The sequence below is a fragment of the Heterodontus francisci genome, chromosome 37 (assembly GCF_036365525.1).
Source record: "Heterodontus francisci isolate sHetFra1 chromosome 37, sHetFra1.hap1, whole genome shotgun sequence".
NCBI lineage: Eukaryota > Metazoa > Chordata > Chondrichthyes > Heterodontiformes > Heterodontidae > Heterodontus > Heterodontus francisci.
Window position 1 is genome coordinate 1643288 of NC_090407.1, and position 19613 is coordinate 1662900.

The 19613-nt window shown below is 43.8% G+C and overlaps 1 protein-coding gene across 1 annotated transcript; it reads left to right on the forward strand.

Annotated features, from left to right (window-relative positions):
- Positions 1–6174: 6174 nt before the first annotated feature.
- On the forward strand, positions 6175–18213 carry LOC137351875 (trypsin I-P1-like). Its single transcript, XM_068016750.1, has 6 exons — positions 6175–6222; positions 7275–7336; positions 11111–11261; positions 11380–11521; positions 16508–16774; positions 17897–18213. The coding sequence occupies exons 2-6, from the start codon at positions 7285–7287 to the stop codon at positions 18044–18046; spliced, it is 762 nt and encodes a 253-aa protein (XP_067872851.1). The 5' UTR covers positions 6175–6222; positions 7275–7284; the 3' UTR covers positions 18047–18213.
- The last annotated feature ends 1400 nt before the right edge of the window (positions 18214–19613 follow it).

Sequence of the window (19613 nt, forward strand, 5' to 3'; positions counted from 1 at the left end):
TGGTTGCATTCAACGGCGAATCCTACTTTCCAACCAATGTGGGTCAAAGAGCACCAGAAAATCATACAACTCGTTAAAAACCAACATTGAGGCAACGGAGGCAGTCACCATGGTAATTTGCTTCCTCACCTGAACTGCAGGCATAGTTTTAGCTGTTGGGTTATTACTAAACTGAGGAAGTTATAACGCAGCAGCAAAAAAGGTCTTATCTCAAAAACTACATCTCAGAAGAAATCTTGGCTTGATTCAGGAAATAATTATAATCAGAGCAATGGAGGTTTACAGAGGTGAAGAAGACTTTGAGTTCAACATTGAGAGCAGCAAACAGAGCTGACATTTTGAAGAGCATACTCATTGTTACCAAGGGAACAAATGGTAGCTGTCCTCCAAGCATGAAGGATTTGGTCCAGTGAAATCCAGGACGAGTCATTTATCTGCACTTTGTCTGGTAAATGAATAGTAAGACAGGGAAATGGGACTGGACTCGAGTGTATGAGAGCAAATGGGAGAGAGATGTCCAGCACCAGCACCCACTTTAGTTTTTAAGAGCTCAAGGTAGATTTTGGATAAAGCATCTTGTTTAGTAAAGATTTCTATTAATAGAGCTCCATCACTGACTCAGCCAGTTTATCAGTAAGTGCCTGTATCAGACAGACCAGGATAGTCCCTGGTTTGATCCTCTGTCTGATCCTCCCCTCTCTAGCTGATTTCACCCTGATTTCAGCAGTAGGGCACTACACTACATTATACCTGGCCCAGCACCTCTTGGCTAGAGAGGGAAAAATCAGCCAGGGTTCTTGTTCCTGAATGATATACAAAGAACAAAGAACAAAGAAAATTACAGCACAGGAACAGGCCCTTCGGCCCTCCAAGCCTGCGTCGATCCAGATCCTCTATCTAAACATGACGCCTATTTTCTAAGGGTCTGTATCTCTTTGCTTCCTGCCCATTCATGTATCTGTCTAGATAAATCTTAAAAGACGCTATCGTGCCCGTGTCTACCACCTCTGCTGGCAACGCGTTCCAGGCACCCACCACCCTCTGCGTAAAGAACTTTCCACGCATATCCCCCCTAAACTTTTCCCCTCTCACTTTGAACTCGTGTCCCCTAGTAATTGAATCCCCCACTCTGGGAAAAAGCTTCTTGCTATCCACCCTGTCGATACCTCTCATGATTTTGTACACCTCAATCAGGTCCCCCCTCAACCTCCGCCTTTCTAATGAAAATAATCCTAATCTACTCAACCTCTCTTCATAGCTAGCGCCCTCCATACCAGGCAACATCCTGGCGAACCTCCTCTGCACCCTCTCCAAAGCATCCACATCCTTTTGGTAATATGGTGACCAGAACTGCACGCAGTATTCCAAATGTGGCCGAACCAAAGTCCTATACAACTGTAACATGACCTGCCAACCCTTGTACTCAATACCCCGGCCGATGAAGGAAAGCATGCCGTATGCCTTCTTGACCACTCTATTGACCTGCGTTGCCACCTTCAGGGAACAATGGACCTGAACACCCAAATCTCTCTGTACATCAATTTTCCCCAGGACTTTTCCATTTACTGTATAGTTCACTCTTGAATTGGATCTTCCAAAATGCATCACCTCGCATTTGCCCTGATTGAACTCCATCTGCCATTTCTCTGCCCATATCTACTCATCCCTAATAACAGTGAACATTGTGAATGTTACATAAGGAAAGGTTAATCTTGCCTTCACTGCCCTTCATGCTTAAATAGCCAGCTACATTCAGTGCTGAGGTTTACCTGTGGGCAATAGCCATTTGGATGAGAAACCATAGGATACAGGGCACCGCATAGAATCATCACCTGACATGGAGCCAAGAAAAATATATTACACAAAAATAACAGTTTAACAAACAATGATCAATTATAGGGGAATTGTTCATGTGGTCACTATGCATTAATAACAGAAGTGTGTATCCTTGCAGGGTCCTTCAGTTTTATGAATGAAATATTTCTGACATATGTTTCACACACCCATAGTTGCAATGTGCAGCTGTCAAAACCCAAGAGATCAGAGATGCCCTCCTAAGTAATGTGGACCATGCAAGTCGACAGTGGCTCAGTATCAGAAGATAGTGGGCTAACTTGCCAGTGCACAATTGACGGAACGCTGCACTGTCGGAAGGTCAGTACTGGGGGAGCACAGCACTGTCAGGGGGCAGTACTGGGGGAGCACTGCACTGTCGGGGGGCAGTACTGGGGGAGCACTGCATTGTCAGGGGGCAGTACTGGGGGAGCACAGCACTGTCAGGGGGCAGTACTGGGGGTGCACAGCACTGTCAGGGGGCAGTACTGGGGGAGCACAGCACTGTCAGGGGGCAGTACTGGGGGAGCACTGCACTGTCAGGGGGCAGTACTGGGGGAGCACAGCACTGTCAGGGGGCAGTACTGGGGGAGCACAGCACTGTCAGGGGGCAGTACTGGGGAAGCACTGCACTGTCAGGGGGCAGTACTGGGGGAGCACTGCACTGTCAGGGGGCAGTACTGGGGAAGCACTGCACTGTCGGGGGGCAGTACTGGGGGAGCACTGCACTGTCAGGGGGCAGTACTGGGGGAGCACAGCACTGTCAGGGGGCAGTACTGGGGAAGCACTGCACTGTCAGGGGGCAGTACTGGGGGAGCACTGCACTGTCAGGGGGCAGTACTGGGGAAGCACTGCACTGTCGGGGGGCAGTACTGGGGGAGCACTGCACTGTCAGGGGGCAGTACTGGGGGAGCACTGCACTGTCAGGGGGCAGTACTGGGGGAGCACAGCACTGTCGGGGGGCAGTACTGGGGGAGCACTGCACTGTCAGGGGGCAGTACTGGGGGAGCACTGCACTGTCAGGGGGCAGTATTGGGGGAGCACTGCACTGTCAGGCGGCAGTACTGGGGAAGCACTGCACTGTCAGGGGGCAGTACTGGGGGAGCACAGCACTGTCAGGGGGCAGTACTGGGGAAGAACTGCACTGTCAGGGGGCAGTACTGGGGGAGCACTGCACTGTCAGGGGGCAGTACTCGGGGAGCACTGCACTGTCAGGGGGCAGTACTGGGGGAGCACTGCACTGTCAGGGGGCAGTACTGGGGGAGCACTGCACTGTCAGGGGGCAGTACTGGGGAAGCACTGCACTGTCGGGGGGCAGTACTGGGGGAGCACTGCACTGTCAGGGGGCAGTACTGGGGAAACACTGCACTGTCGGGGGGCAGTACTGGGGAAGCACTGCACTGTCGGGGGGCAGTACTGGGGAAGCACTGCACTGTCGGAGGGCAGTACTGGGGGAGCACAGCACTGTTGGGGGGCAGTACTGGGGAAGCACTGCACTGTCGGGGGGCAGTACTGGGGGAGCACTGCACTGTCAAGGGGCAGTACTGGGGGAGCACTGCACTGTCAGGGGGCAGTACTGGGGAAGCACTGCACTGTCAGGGGGCAGTACTGGGGGAGCACAGCACTGTCGGGGGGCAGTACTGGGGGAGCACAGCACTGTCGGGGGGCAGTACTGGGGAAGCACTGCACTGTCGGGGGGCAGTACTGGGGGAGCACAGCACTGTCAGGGGGCAGTACTGGGGGAGCACTGCACTGTCGGGGAGCAGTACTGGGGGAGCACTGCACTGTCGGGGGGCAGTACTGGGGAAGCACTGCACTGTCGGGGGGCAGTACTGGGGGAGCACTGCACTGTCAGGGGGCAGTACTGGGGGAGCACTGCACTGTCGGGGAGCAGTACTGGGGGAGCACTGCACTGTCGGGGGGCAGTACTGGGGGAGCACTGCACTGTCGGGGAGCAGTACTGGGGAAGCACTGCACTGTCGGGGGGCAGTACTGGGGAAGCACTGCACTGTCGGGGAGCAGTACTGGGGAAGCACTGCACTGTCGGGGAGCAGTACTGGGGAAGCACTGCACTGTCGGGGGGCAGTACTGGGGGAGCACTGCACTGTCAGGGGGCAGTACTGAGTGAGTGCGCCACATTGTCAGAGGTGCCATCTTTCGGTTAAGATATGAAGCCCTGTCAGCAGCAGAAACTTTGCAAAATGTAACCTTCTGATTTAGAAACAGTATAAACACAGCAGGAAGAGTACATTAGTTTATAGTTATAACAAAATTGTAACTGAGCTCTGCTAGAATGGATTACAATCTAGCTAGAAATAATGATCGGAAGGAATCTTCCCTCAGTTTTGTGATGTCCACTTAAATGTATCTATGTTACTCACCTCAACTACTCCCTGTGGTAGCGAGTTTCATAGTCTCACCACTCTTTAGGTAAAGAAGATTCTCCTGAATTCCCTATTGGATTTATTAGTGACGACCTTACATTTATGGCCCCTAATTTCAATCTCTCCAACATGTGAAAACATCTTCTCTATGTCTACCCGATCAAATCCTTCCATAATCTTAAAGATCGTATTGATGTTGAATGGATATTCTCGTCAAAAAATGTATCGAAATGCTTTCATTATTAATTTATCAATGGTAATTTACTACCTGTCAATGTAACTATGGGTGAAAATATTTGAATATGTTATTGTTCACTTTCTTCCTTAAAGAAAGATATTTCCTTTCAAGGCAATCTGTTGGCAGTTTAGACAGATTGCTACGGATTAATGCAGAACATCTCAACAAATCATTCATTCACTCTTCTATTTCTCTTCATGTACTGAATAGAGGTACACATCTGTAGTGATCAAATCATCCAATAAATAGACCAAGTTTCAACTGATAAGTTACATTTTTTTATCAAAAACTGTCAGTATTTTGTATAATACGTATGTAAAGAGTGTTTATGACAACATAATATTTCAACAGGTTTTTGGCTCACTTGCAGCCTAATCTTTCCTGTGACAGAGTATCACCATCAGTTTCCCCTTTCAGAGAATTAATTTAGGCACCTATTTTAGTTCCTCTTTGCCTTTTTATTGGTTTTATTTTCTTTCCCTTCAGTGTTCTGCCTTCCTTTCCTGAGGACACTTACTCACACTGGGGTATAGCTCCATAAGGTGCAGCAAGCCTCTGCTACCCCGTCTAATCTAACATTCTCATGTCTGAAACTGGACAGTGAGTGTTGGCAGGATGCACAATCGTGGAGAGTATTGCGCCCAAACCCAATCCTGTCCAACAGGACTCACCAAAGAGCAAGCAACAGCAGAAACCATGACTGATTTTCAACCCCTCCCTCGCCCAGGTCTGATGCAGTCTATTGGTATTTTTGTAACTTTGTTGTACAGTAAGTGAAGGTAATGCCAGCTGGAGTTGGCCTTGGAGGAGGCGAATTCCTGTTAGCAGCAGTGTGTGAGCTGAATTAAAATGCACAGTCAGAGCTGAAGTCATCAAGTTAATGACTATGGCGTAAATTCGCTAGCTAGGTAATAAAATAACTTAGTGAAAGGTCAACTCATTTTACTAATTGTCTCCCGCTTTTTCATTGTTGAAAACCTAGCTGAGAACCCGGCCTTATTTAATGTTAGCTTTTTTTAAAATGTACCTCTCTTTTCAAAATATGGCCTTCGCTCCATAAGGTTATCGAACTCTCGCCTTCTGGGGTATTAAAGCTAATAACAATCCATTGTAAATGATGTAAGAGGGCCAGATAATGGCACGCTATAATCACATTCTGTACATCTTGCCACAAAAGTAATAAATGAATTACTAAAATATATTTTGGCTTCTGGGTAGAAAAATAGCATTTATGATATGACTGTATGTGAACTTTCAAAAGTTGGAGCATATTGACAGTCTTCCAGTCCAGTTGAGTTAGAAATTCCTCCATGCATTACACCTGTCCTTCAGGTGGTCACTGCGGATTGTGACATAAATGTGTTGCAAATAAGAATCTCAAGCCATTATAATTTGTTACAGTAAAGGTTATGTATTCATAACTGTTTTTACAAAGTTATTAAAGATATAATCTATTGTTTGGCTTATTTTACCAGAAATAATACAATGGAATTGGATTTCCCCCTTAACACTTGGTGATAAAAGATGTAACTCTAGAATTAGTTTAAGAAATTGTACATTTACGAAGGATCAATTGTACTGCTATTTCCCTCAGGCATGCTCAGCCAGAGTGTCTACAATGGGATTACCTTGGTAATGCTGCAGTGTAATATTACTGGTATATATAATGAAAAGAACTATGAACCTTGTCAGTTTTCGCTTTAAGGTGACAAAGCAGATCAAAGGGTGTAGATTGTCTGGTTATATGGTCGTCTTCCTTTCATGAAGGTACGTATAGCTCATTAAAAAAACATGAAAGTGATTTAAATAGAGATTAATGTAATATAGTTCTATAACATAATTACATGTCAGAACAGAGTAAAGAAATTTCACTATAAATAAGTCAGACTTGTCTTGTTATTTATTTCCAATTTGCTTTTGCAGTACTGGAGGGATTTTGTGAGATTCACAGTACTCAAAAATGAAATGCTTCTTATGTTTAACTGTTGGGTAGAAACCAGAGCTTAAATATTGTTCGGGACAATAGATGAGCTTTATTTACTTATTATTTTATTAATGCACTTTTTTTTAACGTCTTGCCAATTTTCTTCCCTCCCTTTCCCTCCTCTCCTGAAGATGTTAACTTCTTAGTAGGGTACAAGTTGGGGTGGCACAGTGGCGCAGTGGTTAGCACCGCAGCCTCACAGCTCCAGTGACCTGGGTTCAGTGCTGGGTACTGCCTGTGTGGAATTTGCAAGTTCACCCTGTGTCTGCGTGGGTTTCTGCTGGGTGCTCTGGTTTCCTCCCACAGCCAAAGACTTGCAGGTTGATAGGCAAATTGGTCATTGTAAATTGCCCCTAGTGTAGGTAGGTAGGTGGTAGGAGAATTGTGGGGATGTGGTAGAGAATATGGGATTAATGTAGGATTAGTATAAATGGGTGGTTGATGGTCAGCACAGACTCGGTGGGCAGAAGGGCCTGTTTCAGTCCTGTAACTTTCTAGGTTCAGGGGCACCACACAACCTACTGTACCTTATCTAAGGGTTATTGTTTACATGTATCAAAGTGAGTTAGGCAAGCTATTCTACATCTACCTCTTCAGTAAAGGTCACCAGGTCGTGAGAAGGAGTAAGAAAACTGGTTTACTGTTTCTCCCCATCTTAATTCAATTATAATAACTGTACTGTTTTAGCAATCTCAGCCTGACCAGTGTAGACCTGTCTGTATGACTCAATTGCTCTCTGGATGAACTTGATTGGCCATTTGGGAGTTTTTTTGAGTTTTAAGTAGTAAGCTATATCTGTGAGCAACGAAGTGTTTCTGGTTTGTGTTTCTCACAGATATTACAGAATGGGAGCCTTTATATACATGAAGCTGTTGGTGTTGCTGAGCATTGCACAAGGTAAGGTGAGACTCAGCTCATGGGTGGCTGTGATATGAATAACACTTTGAATTTATTATAAGCAGCCCAGTGACAAGTGAAACTCATATTGGAACTCATAAAAAATGAATGAATAATGCGTAAAAAAAAATCAATGTGGCAGTTTTAAATGGTATGGTGTGTGCTTTGTCAGAATGAGTTTTTCCCTTTTTCATAAAAGGAAAATACTGTGGATGCTGGAAATCTGAAATAAAAACAGAAAGTGCTGGAAATACTCAGCAGGTCTGGCAGCATCTGTGGTGAGAGAAGCAGAGTTAATGGGCTGGATTTTATGCACCCACCACTGGGAGCGGCGGCGGGTGAAGAAAATGGCGACACGCTTTTGCGGGCCGCGCGCCACCGTTCCGCCTTGATCTTCCTCGCGGTGGCCCATAATAATATGCCAGTCAAGGCATTCTCCCCCCCCCCCAATCATGTGGAGGGGGCGGGCTCTCCAACACGGGAATGGTGTCAGTTGCGTGTGTGCAGGCGCTGGCGCCATGTTTAAAGCCCTGCCAGCTAATTTAAATTTTTTAAGTTATACCCCCCCCCCACTGTACTGATTAATAATCTGCGGCCCCTTTCCCACCCCCCAATAACAATAAAATTCATTATTTGCCCTCTCCCCCACAAAGCAATTACCTTCCACACTTGACCTGTCCCTCCCCCAAACTGGACAAAGTGCATAGGTCACCCCTTCCCACCATCCCCTGCGCTAATGATATAAATTTGACCCCGTTTCCCCCCCCCCCACCCCCACTTCTCCACCACTGTGATGCCTGCTTTCCCCAGACGGGAAAGTGAAGGTGTGTGAGTGTTGGCTGCTGTTCAGGAGATCAAGGCCCGACAGTAAGATTGGAGTCAATTTTATTTAAATGTATACATTGAAAATTTGAATATTTTAATCCGGATCCCGCGGCCAACAGCGGGGTGACTGCCATGGAGCGTCACCACCGCCCAGAAGATCGGGCCCAGCCCTCCTGGTGTCGGGCTCCGTAGCAGGCCACTGCCAGAATGATCTTCCAGCCCCCACCCCTGGCATGGAGCCCGACATCGGGAGCTTTGTAAAATCCCAGCCAACATTTCAGGTCTGTGACCTTTCATCAGAACTGGCAAAGATTAGAAATAAAATAGGTTTTGAGCAAGTGAAAAGGGGGAGGGGGGGGTAAAAGAACAAAAGGGAAGGTGTGTGATAGGATAGAGGGAAGGAGAGCTTAAATGACAAAGATGTCACGGAACAAAGGCAAAGGGAGTGCTAATAGTTGTAGGAAATACAACATATTTGTCCAGAGAGAGTGTTAATGACAGAATAATGAACAGCTCTGCCCAAAAGCAAAAACCTGAAAACCAAGTTTAAGACAGGTCCATGGTCAAAAAAAACTAAAATAAAATAAAATAAAACAAAAAGGCAGTCTTGGTCTGAAATTGTTGAACTCAATGTTGAGTCCAGAAGGCTGTAGAGTGCCTAATTGGAAGATGAAGATACTGTTCCTCGAGCTTGTGTTGAGCTTCACTGGAACACTGCAGCAGACAAGGGCAGAAATGTTAGCATGGGAGCAGGGTGGTGAATTAAAATGACAAGCAACTGGAAGCTCGGGGTCATGCTTGCGGATTGAACGGAGGTGTTAGAAACATAGAAACATAGAAAATAGGAGCAGGAGTAGGCCATTCGGCCCTTCGAGCCTGCTTCGCCATTCATTATGATCATGGCTGATCATCCAACTCAGTAACCTGTTCCGGCTTTCGCCCCATACCTTTTGATCCCTTTAGACCCAAGAGTGGTCACCCAGTCGGCGTTTGGTCTCTCCAGTATAGAGGCAACCACATTGTGAGCAGCTAACGCAGTATACTAAATTGAAAGAAGTACGAGAAAATCACTGCTTCACCTGAAAGGAGTGTTTGGGGCCTTGGATAGTGAGGAGAGAGGATGTAAAAGGGCAGGTATTATACCTCCTGCAATTGCATGGGAAGGTGCAGTGGGAAGGGAATGAGGTGTCGGGGGTGATTGAGGAGTGGACCAGGAGAAAAAATTATGGTGACACCACAAAAAATGCACCACATACATTGAAGGTGCTGCAAACTTCCTTAGGGGTTGATGTGTCAGCTCAAATATTTCAGTTTTCAGTCAAGGCTGTTCTTAGTTATGAAATGAAGCTGCTAGAAAACTGATAAACAAAGATGGTGATTCCTCTTTAGAATTTGCACATCTTCCCTTAGAATAATACCAGTCCTAAAGCTCCACCTGAGACCCCTCACACCAGACACCTGGGATGATGGGATCTTTGATTCTATGCACCGACTGGCTACAAAATGGGGCAGCATTCTTGCAGCTTTTTGCATAGAACAGTGATGCTCCCTCTGGCATTAGACAGGAGTTTGAAATGCTCAGCCAAGCCCATGGAGCAGAACTGAGGTTCATTGTCAACCTACAGGCCTCCTTTCTGCTGGAATTCGCACGGAGTCCAGTGTATGTCATTTGTGCTGTCAATCAGACTGTATCAGACTTGAATGCCCGTCATATATTGTACGATTTCAATTGAAATATTTCCTTTTATGTCTACATTTTTAATGCGGGAGACAAGACTGGATATGATATACATTGCTTAGATTTCGTTTGTGATTAGTTTATAGTATATTCTTCATGTTGACACAAGGTTCTCTGATAACAGTTCTGGCTGTGAGGGACCAATCTTGGAGTATAAGAAACTGGAACGTTGACATGGCAAAGCAACTTCTTTATCCATGGGATCTTTGCTCTAAATTCCAATGATATCTTTTCAAGTATATTCAGATCAATTGGTTTGAAAGATTCTTTACTGGTGCAACCAGAATTTTGAGTTGGATGTCCTCAAAATTGAAAATATTCAGGAGGCAAATCAGAATGCAAGGAATTGGATTGATATGATCACTTTTTAATTGCTTTATTTTTTTAACATTGTGAGCTCAGTATCTGAAAGTAAGTGAAAGGTTAATGTTTGTTTCTGGGGGCATCTTCTATCCATTCTGCTGAGAATGACATTAACATGTCTTTCAGATGCTGATTTACCTCATGGACATTTTACAGTATCCTCTGTCTTTATTTCAGATTTTCCAACAGTGCTTTATTTTGTCTGTACTATATCAGGATTAATTTAAAATTCTATGTGTGTGTGTTAGTTTGTATAATTACATGTTACATCAAGTCTAGAGTACAGGTTGCAGCACTCGAGATGGATTTGGAAACCATTTATTTGTTGAAACAGTGTTATTTTCACAGGAAAATTCATTTGTCAAAATTTGCTTTTAAAGTGCTTTTAAAGGGCGGCACAGTGGTGCAGTGGTTAGCACCGCAGCCTCACAGCTCCAGTGACCCGGGTTCAATTCCGGGTACTGCCTGTGTGGAGTTTGCAAGTTCTCCCTGTGTCTGCGTGGGTTTCCTCCGGGTGCTCCGGTTTCCTCCCACAAGCCAAAAGACTTGCAGGTTGATAGGTAAATTGGCCATTATAAATTGCCCCTAGTATAGGTAGGTGGTAGGGAAATATAGGGACAGGTGAGGATGTAGTAGGAATATGGGATTAGTGTAAATGGGTGGTCAATGATCGGCACAGACTCAGTGGGCCGAAGGGCCTGTTTCAGTGCTGTATCTCTGAATCTAAATCAAAAAATCAAGTGTCAGACTCCTGGCTTTCACAGTTTATTATTTTTATCCCATGACAGTGTAGATTGGTAGAAACTACACATCAGTTTTTTAAAATGTGTAAAATGTACTTTTCCCAGGTTTAGCTGAAGACAGGATCATTGGAGGATCTGAAGTTTCCCCTCACTCTATTCCATATCAAGCCTCCTTACAGATAAGATCAGTGCATTACTGCAGTGGAACTTTAATTAACCCCAGATGGATCCTGTCAGCAGCTCACTGTATGAAACCGTAGGTTGCAAGCAAATATAAATTACAATGTCTACTTTAAAATAACAAGTAAATTATAAAATGTTTTAAAAATAAAAAGTAAGCTCATTATTGTCAGTGATTTTTTTTTCTGTTCCAGACCAGTCCTCATCACAGTTATTTTGGGTGAACATAGTTTATCCAAGTCAGATGGGAATGAAAAATTCTACAAGGTGGCTAGACTTATCATATATCCTTTATACAATCCCGTAACATTCAGACATGACATCATGCTTTTGAAAGTAAGTTGTGCGAATGAGTAACATTAAACAGCAAGTGTCATTGGCGCAGTATTGCTGTGTTTACATTAACAGGTAAAACTGGCTGTAAAATCAGATAAGTTATCACAACAGGAGAAGACTCTGTGAGTGAGTGCCCAGCTCAGTGTGAGACTATGTCAGATAGAACTGGGAGCTTCCAGCTTAGAAATTCTGTTATATCCCTTGACATACAATGGGGTGGAATCTCTGCCTCCTGCTTTCACTTGGCTGTGATCCCATCCGAAACCTCAAGGACTGGGGCATTTAAATAATAGGGACAGTGGCCCATGCCTGCATTGACAGAACCATGCTGTCTGCCTTATTGATGGAATTCTGATCCCAAACCAGTAGGGAGGAGTTCTGAGGGTCAGCTGTCACTCAGTTGGTAGCTTTCTCACCTCTGAAATAGAATGTTGTGAGTTTAAGTCCCACTCTAAGACTTAAGGACAAATATCAAGGCTGACACTGCAGTGCAGTACTAAGGGAGTACTGCACTATTGGAGGTGCTGTTTTTCAAATGAGATAGAATCATAGAAAGTTTAAGGCACAGAAAGAGGCCATTTGGCCCATTGTGTCTGTGCCACCCTAAAACAATTCACCTATTCTAATCCCACCTTCCAGCATTTGGTCTGTAGCCCTGCAGATTACAGCACTTGAAGTGCATATCCAGACTCCTTTTGAATGAGTTGAGGGTCTCTGCCTCAGTTCTCAGTGTCAGACATAAGCTTTCCTTTTCTGCCTTATCTTACCCTGCAGGCTCCTTGACATCCATGGGGGTCTGGATCTAACCGTCTCACCCTTTTTCTTTGTGGGAACATGTTTACTCTGAACCCCTTGAATTTCCCCTTTGAATGCCTTCCACAGTTCTGACACTGATTTATCTTCAAGTAGCTGTTTCTAGTATACTTTCGCTAAATCACTCCTCAGTTTAATAAAATTGGCCTTAGAACCATAGAAAAATTATGGCACAGAAGGATGCCATTCAGCCCATCGTGTCCACGCCGGCTAAAAAAACTAGCTGCCCAAACTAATCCCACCTTCCAGCACCTGGTCCATAGCCTTGCAGGTTACAGCACTTCAGGTGCCGGTCCAGGTACTTTTTAAATGAGTTGAGTGTTTCTGCCTCCACCACCATTCCTGGCAGTGAATTCCAGACACCCACCACCCTCTGGGTGAAAATGTTTTTCCCCATGTCCCCACTAATCCTTCTACCAATCACCTTAAATCTGTGCCCCCTGGTAACTGACCTCTCCGCTAGGAGAAACAGGTCCTTCCTGTCTAGTCTATCTAGGCCCCTCATAATTTTGTACACCTCAATTAAGTCACCCCTCAGCCTCCTCAGTTCCAGGGAAAACAACCACAGCCTATCAAATCTTTCCTCAGAGCTGCAACTTTCAAGTCCTGGCAACATTCTGGTAAATCTCCTCTGTACTCTCTCCACAGCAATTATGTCCTTCCTGTAATGTGGTGACCAGAACTGTACGCAATACTTCAGCTGTGGCCAAACCAGCGTTTTATACAGTTCCAGCATTACATCCCTGCTTTTGTATTCCATACCTCGGCCAATAAAGGAAAGCATTCCATATGCCTTCTTCACTACTGTATATCCTGCCACCTTCAGGAACCTGTGGACATGCACTCCAAGGTCTCTCACATCTTCTACCACTCTCAATATCTTCCCGTTTATTGTGTATTCCCTCACTTTGTTTGCCCTCCCCAAATGCATTACCTCACACTTCTCTGGATTGAATTCCATTTGCCACTTTTCCGCCCACTCAATCAAACCATTGATATCATTCTGGAGTCTACAGCTATCCTCTTCATTATTAACTACACGGGATTTTTGTGTCATCAGCAAATTTCCCAATCATGCCTCCCACATTTAAATCCAAATCATTAATCTATACCACAAACAGCAAGGGACCCAACACTGAGCTCTGTGGAACGCCACTGGAAACAGCTTTCCATTCGCAAAAGCATCTGTCGACTACTATCCTTCGTTTCCTGTCCCTGAGCCAATTCTGGATCCAACCTGCCACATTCCCCTGTATCCCATGGGCTTTCATTTTACTGACCAGTCTGCCATGTGGGACCTTGTCAAATGCTTTACTAAAATCCATGTAGATCACATCCACTGCACTACCCTCATCAATCTTCCTTGCTACTTCCTCAAAAAACTTAATTAAGTTAGTAAGACATGACCTTCCCCTAACAAATCCATGCTGACTATCCCTGATTAATCCACACCTTTCTAAGTGGCAGTTTATCCTACCCCTCAGAATTGATTCTAACAATTTACCCACCGCCGAGGTCAGACTGACCGGCCTATAATTATTTGGCTTATCCCTCACACCCTTTTTAAACAATGGTACAACATTTGCAGACCTCCAATCATCTGGTACTTCTCCTGTATCTAGTGAGGATTTGAAGATGATCCTCAGCGCATCTGCTATTTCCTCCCTGGCTTCCTTTAACAACCTGGGATGCAATCCATCTGTCCCTGGCGATTTACCCACTTTCAGGGATGTCAGACCCTCATGAATCCTGCCCACATCTTCTGCATCCACACATAAGTTCCCTTGTACATCTCTGATAGGCCCTACCCTTTCTTTAGTTATCCTCTTGTTCTTAATATACGGATAAAACATCTTCGGGTTTTCCTTGATTTTTCCTGCCAATAATTTTTCATGTCCTCTCTTTGCTTTTCTAATTTCCTTTTTTACTTCACCCCTGCACTTTCTATACTGCTCTAGGCTTTCTAAAGTATTAAGATATTTGTGATTGTCATAAGCTTTCTTCTTTTGCTTTACCTTACCCTGTAAGCTTCTAGATAACCAGGGGGCTCTAGATTTGGCAGTACCACCCTTTATCTTTGTGGGACATCCCTACACTGTGCCCATAGAATCTCGCTTTTGTAGTGCCATAGGATCTTTTATGTACACCTGAGAGGGCAAATGGGGCCTTGGCCTAACATTCAGGAGAACTTTTTGCCCAGTATTTAGCAAGTTAATAGGGCTGTTAAGAAGGCATATGGTGTGTTAGCTTTTATTAGTAGGGGGATCGAGTTTCGGAGCCACGAGGTCATGCTGCAGCTGTACAAAACTCTGGTGAGACCGCACCTGGAGTATTGCGTGCAGTTCTGGTCACCGCATTATAGGAAGGATGTGGAAGCTTTGGAAAGGGTGCAGAGGAGATTTACTAGGATGTTGCCTGGTATGGAGGGAAGGTCTTACGAGGAAAGGCTGAGGGACTTGAGGTTGTTTTCGTTGGAGAGAAGGAGGAGGAGAGGTGACTTAATAGAGACATATAAGATAATCAGAGGGTTAGATAGGGTGGATAGTGAGAGTCTTTTTCCTCGGATGGTGATGGCAAACACGAGGGGACATAGCTTTAAGTTGAGGGGTGATAGATATAGGACAGATGTCAGAGGTAGTTTCTTTAGTCAGAGAGTAGTAGGGGCGTGGAACGCCCTGTCTGCAACAGTAGTAGACTCGCCAACTTTAGGGGCATTTAAGTGGTCATTGGATAGACATATGGATGAAAATGGAATAGTGTAGGTCAGATGGTTTCACAGGTCGGCGCAACATCGAGGGCCGAAGGGCCTGTACTGCGCTGTAATATTCTAATTCTAATACTTTGAAGAGGAGCAGGGGAGTTCTCCTCGGTGTCCTGGCCAATATCTATCCCTCAACTAACATCACTAGAACAGATGATCTGGTCATTATCACATTGCAGTTTGTGGGTTCTTGCTGTGTACAAATTGGCTGCTGTACATTTGCACTTCAAAAGTACTTCATTAGCTGTCCTGTGGTTGTGACAAATGCTATATAAATGCAAATCCTTCTTCTTTTTCACACCAGCAGATCCTTAATTCGTTCCTGGTGTGAGGCACTTGTGACACACGTTAAAATCTAAACTTGCTCTCATCAGATGCAGATACTACAGGGCCTATCAGGGCCATAGTTAGTTAAATTCCCTCGGTAGTCCAGATATGATCCTAAAATGCTGTGAGAATGTAGGTGGGACAGATAGAAGTGACTCCCACACTGGAATTTTTTTATGCTCTGTTTTCAGAATTCCACCCCTATTCCTGCAGGGTTCCACAATTTTTAAAATCTGGTCTCAGGTAGGGCACCAGTAGAATTTGTTGCAATTCACCTAATGCATCTCTAAAGTGGGAAAGGAAATTCCAGTTACTGACTGTTATCCTGTTGAAAAATACACTTGTTTGGGACATGAGTGGGAACGATTTAATCTTATCATTACACCGAGCAACACCATAGGCAAATGAGAAGATTCCCTTTGGACATTCTTCTTAATAAAATCACAAGTCAGTTACTGACCAGAGAAAAAGTTCTTGCATTTGTTTACAGTGTTGCTGCGTATAGTGACAGGCACAAACCATTGCCACTGACAGCCACTGAAATGATTGGGCTGAATGGCCTCTTTCTGTGCTGTAACATTTTATGTGATTCTATGTAAAGCCCAAGTATCAACATGCAGCCCATAATGGGTGTGATGATGGGTGCACACAAGCACTAAATATATTCTATGAGATTTTTGTGGGGTGAATGCATGTAAGGATATGGGTGAAGATACACTTCCAGGTGAAGGATGGAGTGTGAAGGGAACTGCGCTGTCTCCTGGGCTTTCATAGTAAGCAATTAAAGTATTTTAGCACAGTGTGAGGGGACGTCATTGTGCCTTTTTCACAAATCAAACTGAAAATTTATTGATTGAATATTATCTAAGAATATGGTAGAGAGGCATCTGAAATGGATTACAAATCCTTATATATGAAGAATTTCTCATGAATTACAATGGATATGTCTAAGTGGGTTACTATTCTTTATATGTACACAAAATAAAGCTTAAACACAAACTTTGATACTAAAGACAAAAACTTGAGTAAATCTGTTGAGCAAATCTACTGTACATGTGTGAAATGTAACACTTTTCTTTTATCAGATTAATAGGCCGGCAACACAGAATGCATATATCAGCCCTGTAGCAATTCCAGCTACTGCTAAAATGGTACCTGAAAATACCTTATGTACAGTCTCTGGCTGGGGAGTCACCGCTGTTTTCAGTTATAGCCTGTCTGATGTGCTTATGGCTGTTGAGGTTCCAATTATTTCTCGCTATAAGTGCAATAGACCTTCTTCATATGGTGGAAGAGTGCATCCTTTCATGATTTGTGCAGGATACAGAACAGGGGGCAAAGACTCTTGTCAGGTATTCAATAATTGTGTCTCTGTAAATATGACCTAATTATCGTCACTTTTCACTATGATATTCCAATCCAAACTGCTTGTAAAATGTTTCACATTGTGATGCAGCACTTCAAATTAATTCAAAAAGCTGTCATTGTGTCATGAACTTACTCAGCTTGATCTGGGGGTTTCAAACACATTAACATAGATCAAAACAGAGCTAGAATTTAGATGCACGCTGCAAATTCCTGGTCAAAAAAAGCATGCTGCTCCTAGTTGGCCCATAGAGTCATAGAGTTATACAGCACAGAAACAGACCCTTTGGCCCATGATCTAACAAACATTACAGACTTAGAAGGTTTCAGTCATGGTCTGTGCTGAATTAGGATGATTAACCATGGAATATTACAACTAATCTCAGAACCCTTGCACTAGGGAGGGAACAATGATCTAGAATTTCCTCACCCATTGTAGAAAGTGCATCTGTGGATATTGGATAAGAAATCAAACAGCGTTTTAATGGCATCCTGTAGTTCAATATCCAATGAAGGAATGGCCAATGTGACGATGTACCAGAGATCAATGTCTGTAAAACTGCCACGCAGTAAGAGTTGCAGCAGGCGCATGGGAATGCAGCCACGCAGTAAGAGTTGATACCTTTGGAAGAGGAAGAAAAAAAATTGAGAATCTTTTTAAATACTAAATTAATGCTAAATGGAAAATAAATTTTGATTAATCTTTGCTGTGAGAGTATGTGCAGATGTAAGATTTTAGAATTAATAGTTAGATTAATTGCCAAACATTGAGAAGATTACATTGATTTATTTCAAGTTATTTTCTTCAGTAACACTACTGGCAGGAAAGTGTAATTACAGCATGCCAAGTTTACATTCCATTCTAAGTGTGGACAAAGCAATTTCTAATAAAAATGCAAAATTAAGGACAAAGTGTATGGCTTTAAAATAGGGATTGAATTATATCTGAATGTCCTGGTCAAATTGTTTGCCCCCAACTCTGATTCACTTGAAGATTATTCTTGCTTTTGACTCCCTTGTTTGAAATTCTACAGGAAAGTGGCTAATATCTAATTAAAATTATTGATGCCTTTTCACTGATTTTGATTTCCTCCTATTACTCCTGGCAGGGTGATTCTGGAGGACCGTTGATTTGTGATGGAGTCATTCATGGAATTGTGTCCTGGGGAATTAGTTGTGCTCATTACAAATACCCAGGTGTATACACAAGAGTAGGCAAGTACATTAGGTGGATTAAAAATAAAATAAAAAGATTTTGAATAACGTCTGCCATTTACCATTCCCAGTTACTTACAAAAATGCTTTAGTTGCCATCCAGTTATACTTCTGCTTATGTTAGTTCCACAGAATATTTCAATTTTCTATTGTTTTGGGGCCAATTAATGCAACTATCAACTATTCAATCAGTTTCAAATTCATTTTTTATTTAAATATACAACCATCAATTTACCTCCAATTATAAACAAATATTATGTTGAGTAGAATTGACACCAATTATCATTGATAATAGAAATTTCTTATATAGGAATTTATAGAAAGATCAACTTGTTTGTTTCAGTTCAAAAGACAATTTCTTCATAAAAGACTGCTGGCAAATCTTTCCTTTATTGGGAAAAATCTGGGCAGTGTTTTTGACATAATCCAATTATAAACTGTCTCCCTTGCTGCTGAATGTTTGCTTTGCTGCTTTCTGCTTCCTGTGACTGCAGACTCCACGGGAATTCCTCCTTCACTGGGCTGGGTTGGATAGACTCAGCAAGCTCCTGCTGCTGCGCCCAATCATGTGTACTCCTCAGACCAGCTCTCTGCACTGATCCTCATGTATTTAGCTCTTAACCTGTCCTGACTCCCTAGGCTACACTGTTCCTGATCCTTGGGTTTCACTCCCATTGTTTCTCAGATACAGGATTTCCTAGTGTTCACCATATGCCTCTGCTGGATCCCTGGATTGACCTTGTTGACCCTTGATTGACTCTCCGCTCCTCCTTAACCTTCTGATTCCATTGTCAACAACTTCACCGTTCACTTTCCCTTAAGTTCAAACTTGTCCCCACAAAAGTCTCAGCTTCAGCCTCCTCTCAACTTCCTGCATCCCACCCCCCATCCCCACTCCAACTCATGCAGGCCTTCTCAACTCCAGTCTTTGCCCTCCCACAAGCAGTAACAATAATCATTAATGCAGTCTTAGTACAATCACAATAATAAATGCAGATAACACATCTTGTCAATGTTATGTATAATCAAGAAAACAGAGTGTTGTCACAATATACTAAATTCAGCTAAAACTGGACCTCAAATTTATTAAAAATAGCCAACCCAATTACTATATTAATAATTAATAATTCAGCCAGGGAATTTCTCAAGCCAAAGCCCTTCTCTCCAAACCTAGCCTCTACCCCACGACTTCACTCACAGAAAAACAATATGACACATCCTCCAAAATACTATTGGGACAAGATCATTTTGGAGATTATCACAGGTGTGGAATGCTGTGCTGATCTGTAGGTCTCTGATGGAGTGCAAGATGTATGTACGGGCAGTCAGAGTATGTGAGAAGCCACACATAGGGGAGGTTGACCTTCCCCCATAGGTTGGAGAAACAGGCAGTTGCGGATTCACTGTCCCATCTAATCGCTGCACAATTTTCTTTTCCATTAAGGCTATTGCCACCTTCTGAACTGTGGGGCAAATTGGAATCTTCCCCACATAAGAGGACATGAAATAGGGACAGGGGAAGGTGAAGCCCCTCAAGCCTGCTCTGCCATTCAATAAGGTCATGACTGATCTTCTACATCAACTCCACTTTCCCACATTATCCCCATATTC